The 7,915-nt window shown below is 48.6% G+C and overlaps 1 protein-coding gene across 2 annotated transcripts in view; it reads left to right on the forward strand.

Moving 5' to 3' along the window:
* Positions 1-7,915, forward strand: part of FBLN5 (fibulin 5) — a 71,926-nt gene extending 64,011 nt beyond the window's left edge. For both annotated transcript variants that reach the window (XM_084792567.1, XM_084792566.1), the window contains exon 11: positions 7,241-7,915. In XM_084792567.1, the coding sequence (XP_084648693.1) occupies positions 7,241-7,402 (162 nt within the window). In that variant the 3' untranslated portion in view covers positions 7,403-7,915. The remainder of the gene's footprint in view (positions 1-7,240) is intronic.

Here is a 7,915-nt window from a genome sequence, read left to right on the forward strand (position 1 = left end):
TGCTTGCCTCCTTCTTTCTCTATCATTCCCTACCTGCTGGTTTCTATCTCTGATAACAGCCCCGGGTGGTCTAGTCTATAGTCATGTCTCATGGGAAAAGGTAAGAATAAGTTCAAGTGGGAAATGTGGAAAGAAAGGAGGGGGTGGGAAGCCAGTGCTCTAGGACTCACTTCTGTCGCATTCTGCACGGTCTTCTGAAAGGTGCGTTTCCTTCCTGTGTCTCAGGAGCCTCCTCTGTGAAATGAGAAGTTGGGCCATGGCACAGTCTTAGTTTCAAAACTATGGAAAAGACACCACCCTTTTACTTACACATTCATCCATTTACTAACTTGGCAAGTACATTAGATACCTATCATGCATATTTAGAGGATGAGACTACAGCATTAAAAAACAAAAACAAAAAACCCCCACCCACTCCAAATCTCCACTGTCATAGTACTTACATGCCAGTAAAAAAGAAAACAAAGTACAGTTCTCAGGTGTGGACCCTACTGACTTTGCCTACACAGCAGGAAATGGCACCCTTAAAATCTAAGTAAAATGAAATAAGAATGTCTTTCCTGGCAGCTATCACATTTCAAGTACTGTTTAGCACCTGCAGTTATAACATGGAATAGCTTAGAAACAGAATACTGTAGAAAGCTTGAAAATAGTATAGCACACATGCTAAAATGTGTTTACTTCTTAAAATAAATTATGTAGTTTTAATACCATGTGGAGGAATGCTGAGTGAATGTATCAACTGTCAATAAAGCACTGTGTAGCCAATCAGCTGGGCAGAAGGACAGGAAGGGGAAGGCGGGACTTCCTGGAGGGGAGGAGAAAAGTTTGGCGGTTGGGAGAGGCCGGGGAAGTGTTGATGAGGACTGGAAGAGAAATGGCCATAGGATCACTATTGTGGCAAGTGCTTGGGGTATAAGTACATTATGAGGTTTAGAGTGGTTTGTTTAGTTTATAAGTAGATTTCTATCAGTTTAGATTTCTGCCCAGCGTAGAGCTGACAGACTAAAAGTAAGCTTCAGTCTCCCTGTGTCAGTTATTGTGTAGACTAAATGATACAAGTTTAATGTAACAATACCATGCCATGTGTATACCTTAAGTACCATGCCATGTATATGACTGGACTTCTCATCTCTTCTGTCCCTGGAGTGACCCACCTCCTTTCAGACACTGATCTGGAACTATCCTTATCTGTTGTAGCATGCATGTAACCTGTTGTCCTGGTGGGAGAAGGTTCTAGAGCTTCATCTCCAAAGGACCTACTTCAGATGGTGAAGCCAGAGCATTATGTGCCTGAGGTCTTAGTGCTAGGAGGTAGAGACAGGCATCCCTGGGACCTACTACCCAGCTAGCCTAGCTGAATTGGTGAGCTTTTGGCTCCATGAGAGACCCTGTCTCAAAAAAGAAGTGGAGCCAGGCATGGCAGCACATACCTTTAGTCCCAGCACTCAGATTGCAGAGAAACAGCAGGTGAATCCCTGTGAGTTTGGGCTAGCCTGGTCTACATAGCAAAATCCCAGGTCAGCCAGGCATATAGTGAGACGTTGTCTCAGGGAGAGGGGAAAGGTAGAGAGCGATTAAGAAAGAAAAAGACAATTGATGTTGACCTCTGGTTTTACATGCATGTACACACATATGCATAGCACATACATGTACAGGAACACACATACACAAAAACATGTACACACACACACACACACCTTTAGGATATTCCTTTCTGTGGCTGTTGTAGCAAGTGATTCAAAACCTGGCGGCTTAAGACAACAAATATTTTTCTTCATACTTTTGGAAACCAAAATGTCTGAAATTCTTTCTGCATCTACACCAAAGCACTGTAGGGCTGTATATCCCATGTGTAGAGGAGAAGCCTCTCCTGTGTCTTCCACATGACTACTACATGTCCTGTGTCTCAGTTAGGGTTTCTCTTGCTGTGATAAAGCACCACGACCAAAACAAGTTGGGGTGGGGAAGGGTTTATCTGGCTTAACTTCCACATTATAATCATTATTGGAGGAAGTCAGAGCAGGAACTCAAACAAGGCAGGAGCCTAAAGACAGGGGCTGATGGAGAAGTCACAGAGGGGTACTGCTTATGGCTCACTCCTAATGGCTTTCTCAGTTGCTTTTTTTATAGAACCCAGGACCACCAGTCTAGGGATGGTACCACCCATACTGAGCTTGGCTCTCTCTCTCCATAAATCACCAATTAAGAAGATGCCCTACGTGCTTGCCTACAGCCCATCTTACGGTTACGGAGGCACTTTCTCTCTGAAGCCCCCTTCTCCCCAATGCTTCTTGCTTGTGTCGAGGTGACGTCGAGCTAGCCAGCACATCCTCACCGTGGCCGCATCACTTCAGCTTCACGTACTCGTTTTTATTCTTGCCTACTCTTTTGCACACGGAAGAGTGCATGCCCTCTGCTGTGCTCTTACAGAGACTCTTGTGATTTGGCTTAGGAACAGCTATTTCCCTGGGTGCAAACTATGTCATCTTCAAAACTCTCTCTCTCTCTCTCTTTTTTTTCTTATAATATTTACATTTTTCCACGATTGGGATCTCACGATCTTTAGAGTCACAGTTGGGCCTACCGAACCCACGAGGCTGTATATGAACCTCTAGAGTCACCATAGGGAGTTATACTCAGAAAGATAGGCCTATAGATGTTTTACACACTTGACCTGACACCCACCCAAGGGTCTATGAGATAGCCCTATCTCTGAACTTCATGCCCCATCCCCACCCCTTGACAAAATCTTTCAATCCTTGCCTCTGGGGCTGTCGCTCTCAAGGACTAGACGTTATCCACTGTCAGTGCTATCCTAAGGGAATCAGGTCTTGTGTGATTATCTGACTTGTGGAGCTGGTTTAGAGCTGTCTCAGAAGTGTGTGTGTGTGTGTGTGTGTGTGTGTGTGTGTGTGTGTGTGTGTGTCAGGGTGGGGTGGGGGAAGCTTACCCTCAAGGTAAGCCCAACCCCCCAGTGTCCTTCATCTAGAGACACAGGAGTCCTAGTCCTGGGGTAAAGAGATCCCTCCCCCTTTAGGGACTTAAGACTCCATCATTGGTTCTTCTTGTCTCATTTCCCCTCCAACCCCAACCGGGTCAGGAGCTCTGTAGTGGCCACCTTTGTCTAGGCAACAGGTCACTCATTTGAACACCACTCACTAACCCTCCCCCCACCCCACCCCGCAGCAGGCCTCCCTCCCACAGTCACTCTGGTGACCAGCCTGAGAGGTGCCCAGGAGTGGATGGAGACTGCCCTGTGGGCGGGATAGACAGGAGGGAGACTCCATCTCTCCATTCCTTAGAACTTCATCTGGGCCCAGGCTGTGTACCAGCTAAGGAACACCGGACACCAAGCTCAAAGCTGCATGCAGTTTGCATCTCTCCAAGAAGACAGAGAAGGGCCTGCCTGCAAGCTTTATCATTTGTATTCAGAAAAGACGTAGAGGCAACAAAGGGACCTAGGCCTGCCATAAAATATGATCAAAGGGACTCAGGGATGGGGGAGGTAGCCAAGGTCCCTAAGACTGCACCTGGGACCGAAACAAAGGCTTGAGGTGAGACTTGGGGGAAGGCACAGGGTTTGAGAACAGGACACGGAAACTGGTGGGATAAATGGGCTCCTGAACACAAGGCTGTCCAGAGCTCAGGACCCTCCCAGGAGGCCACTCACCTGTGTTTGTTATGGCCAGGCTAAGCCCTGTTCCTTGGTCTTCTCTGGTTTTTCCCAGCCCTGAGATTGATCTTGGGCATGCTATCTAACTGCTCCTCGGTCTCAATTTCCTGATCTCTGGAGAAGATCCTAATGTTATTTGCTTTTGGATTAGCTGCACTCATCCAGTTAGCACCGCATCTGGGACACGGAATGACTGTGCGCAGGGCCGAAGGGCAGGAAACTGTCAGGCCCTTTGCCCGTTCTCTTCACTGCTGCCTCAGACCTGTGCACACCTAGGTGATATCTCAGCCTGCTTCTGGAAAGACTCCAGGAATATACCTTGATGACTGTCCTACTGTCTCATTCTCTTTAACCCAACGCCTCACGACTGACACAGAAACCACAACCTCTAGTCTCGTTCAGTGTCAAGTTTCTGCCTGACCCTGGTGCAGCCGTCCATATAGTCATTTCCTTACCCTCTCACCTAGGCTAGCACCGCATTCTGGACTCTCCAGGGCTAGGGGTATGGTTCATAGATTGGTCAAAGGGTGAGGTGAACGCAGACTCCATATCTTCATCACCGTAGCCAGGAGTCATGTCCCTTTCTGGGGCAGACACTCAAACTCTTGCTACATCATGGTGTTGGTGTTGGTGTTGCTGTTTTCCACCTAGGGGTGTCCCACTGACCACTTCCCTGTGTGGGCCGTAAGATCTCTGGTTGGCTACTTGCCCCATCAAGCCTCTCTTTCTGGCAATATGATCCACATAGACATTCAGTGGTGAGGCTGGCGGGTTGCCCCCTGCGACCTACCCGGCAGACCTTCCTCAGGACCCGCACATTCCTCTTTGGATTGAGGAGTATTTGGACTTACTCTTTGTAGGGTCTCAGGAGAGCTTCCTGTAGCAAGAGAAAGCATTCAGTAAGTACAATTATTATATAGACACTGCTACTGTGACTGCAGTTGTAAGGAAGTCGCCACCTCCCAGAGCTTGGAGAAGTTGGAAATGCTACCCAGGGGGCTGGACCATCAGGTAGCCATTCAGGCTTCTCCCATCCTGAGCATCGTTGGTTGTTATAAGAAGCATTTGGGAGCAGCATTGCTTCAGTCAGCAGACAAGCTGTATACTTCTCCAATGATACATGCACACGTACATATGCATACTCGCTCACAGGTATACACACACACACACACACACACACACACACACACACACACACACATTTTACACATACATACATAGGGATGCACGCACATGCATCTCCACAGGCATAGCCTCTGGAGCCCTGTTAGCAGTCTGTCAAGAGCTGAACCTTGGATGGAAACCTGTATTGGTGCTGGGGGCTTGAAGGTGCGGAAGAAACAGAAGGATTGTAGGGTTTAGCCTGTGCCAAATCATGCCTAGTCCGTGGTAATAGATAGCAGGTGGGCTGTCTGTAGCTCACTCTCCTTTGGGTCAATCCCACTCTCTCTCCTCAGTCACTCACTCGTGTTCTTCTTGAACCTTCACTTATGTGCAGATTTGAGTCAGGCACTGAATTCAGACATACACAAGATATGGCTTCTGCCCAAGAACACACTCTGAAGTGGACACGAGGGACAAACTAATGAAGCCAAATACGTGCCATGCAATGGTGGGAAATGGAGAGGTGGAGAGCCTGCTGACTGGAAAGTAGTCTTTTAGCCTCAGATACCCTAGCATTGCACTGGTCTTATGACCTTATGCCACACAAGGCTCCTAGCTCTTAACACTCTGGTCCCAGAGGCAGTGTAGGACAAAAGTTGTAGCCAAATGACTGGCATCATATGAGCATCATTTTGGGGTGTGTGAGATCTTGGGGGTCAAACCCAGGGCTTCATACACACTAGGCAAGTGTCCCCTCTATGAGACACATCCCCAGCCTTATCACCATTGTTTTGAATCAGTGGTCACCAAAGCCACCAAATGACCAGGAGTCTTAGGGCAGGTGTTTTAGTAATGCCCTAGAATCTGAATTTGGTGGGCAGGCGGTCGCCCACTTAGCAGACATAGCAGACACTTGAGCACTCCCAGGTGTTGTGGGCAAGCCTTTTTCGGGGTGCAATGGCTTTGGCTCTGCCAGTCTGCACTCAATGACTTCCAAGGCTACTTCCAGATGGGAAGGCCCGGTCCTATTTCATACCTTCAAGACATTGTTTGAAAGATTAGCTTGGCAACTTCCCCCTGGTCTACTCCCCATTCGGACACACACCTCCCCGGCAAATCATTCCCACAGGCATTTTCAGGTCAAGGTCCTCAATAACCGTGGTCTTTGTTGAAACGGTGACACCTGACAAAATGAACGCCCATGTGGACGTCGTGCCATTTCCCTGCATGGTCGTTCCTGCTGAAGTCTTGGCCCTGGGCTCTGGGGTTTTGAAAGGGCCGAGAAGGAAGTCTGAGAGATCCTCTGCACAAGGAGGTACATATTACGTGGACGCTGACGGGGATACCAAGAGTCAGTGGCAGGAGGAAATTGCGTGGCTGTAACTGCTGATAGTCCGATGGACAAGGCAGGCTTAGTGCCTGGCCCACACCTGTCTGCCAGCCCCGCCTCTGTCATACCCATGACCGCTCTTGGAGGAGGTGCCAAACCTTAGGGGTAGCCCTCCCTTTATGGAGACAAAGTATATGCCTGCTGAGCCTTTATCTGGGCCAAGTTCCTTGATTTCATGGAGCTTGCTCCTTTCCTTTTCTGGGCACTGCAGCTTCTAGGAAGTGATTATACAGCCCACCCATGTTTTCCTTCGTGCTATTTCCTCTGCAGACGCCCTGTATCTGTCTATTGCATTGGCCCTGGGCACCTTTATTTAAGGCATGACAAGGGAGAAGACCCAAAGCCCATAGTCTCTTCTGATAAGTGTTGAATAATGAAAAGGGGCTGAGGTTTGCAACCAGGCAGAAAGCCCAAATGGAAGTCCCCAGCTCTATCCGTGCATGGCCCCAAACAATCATGTAACCCATTAGGCCTCAGTTTGTTTGTTTATAGAATGGAATAATGAGATGTAACTTTAGGGTGGTCCTTACAGAAGGACAGCTGCCCCCTCCCCCTCCCCCAGGATCTGGTTGCATTTAGGTCAGCGCTTTCCAATTGTCATGTGTCTGCCAATCACCTGGGATTCTGTTAAGCTAGAGACTATGGCTCAGTAGATCTTGGGTGGAGCCTGAGAGTCCACATTTCTAAGCATTGGCACCATGCTGTGTTCTAGGGATGCAGAGATGGACCAAGGCCACAGCATACACAATCATATACAGAAACACATTCTTTCTCTCAGTGTATAGTAATAATTCTTTCTCTCATGTGTAGTTAAAGGCCCTGTGGCAGAGTCTCGTCTAGACTGGGGAGTCAGAGAAGGCCTGTCTTAGAAAAGGACCTTTCGGGTGAGATCTGCCAGGTAAAGAGTCGGTAAATCTGAGAAAGAGTTCAGCATCACTGAGGCGCCCAGGTGACTTTGGCTTCACTGACACAGGCTAGACAGCATCCTTGCTCAGGCTGCTTTGCCACCAGCCACTCCTTTTGCTAACATCATATACTTTCTAACTAGTGCCCCGTGGTTGTGTCCACAGCAAACAGGGCCTATCAGTGCCACCCTGGTGATGACACGCCCCATCAAAGGGCCCCGGGACATCCAGCTGGACTTGGAGATGATCACCGTCAACACCGTCATCAACTTCAGAGGCAGCTCCGTGATCCGACTGCGGATATATGTGTCGCAGTATCCGTTCTGAGCCTTGGGCTAAGGCCTCTGACACTGCTTTTCACCAGCACCAAGGGACAGGAGGAGAGAGGAAACCAGCAAGAATAAGAGCGAGATGGACATTGAGCCTTTCCTGCTGCACATCTCCCTGGGGCATCAGCCCAGCATCCTGACCCCTACCTGTACCACTGTAGACGGTCACTCTGAAGGACATCCTGCCCCCAGTTTCCACGATGCATTTACCCAAAAGTATTCTCCTTGGCCCCTGATGTGAGGTTGCCAGTGACTCTTCAAGTCCTTCCATTTATTTCCATCTTCTTTTCAAAGACAATAGATTAGGCTTGCTGGGGGTATGAGTCTTTGGTCAAAGACTGAGCGGCTTATTCTCGCCTCTTCCTCCCCTTCCTCCATCTCTTGTTGCATTGCTGCTTTGCAAAAGTCCCCATGAGCTCATGAGGGATGCTGGGTATAGTTAGTTTGCTTCTTGCATGTACTGAGAAGGTTATGGAAACACACCACAGCAGGAGCTAAGGTTTTGTTTTTT

This window comes from Acomys minous, assembly GCF_964271855.1.
Source record: "Acomys minous genome assembly, chromosome: 8".
NCBI lineage: Eukaryota > Metazoa > Chordata > Mammalia > Rodentia > Muridae > Acomys > Acomys minous.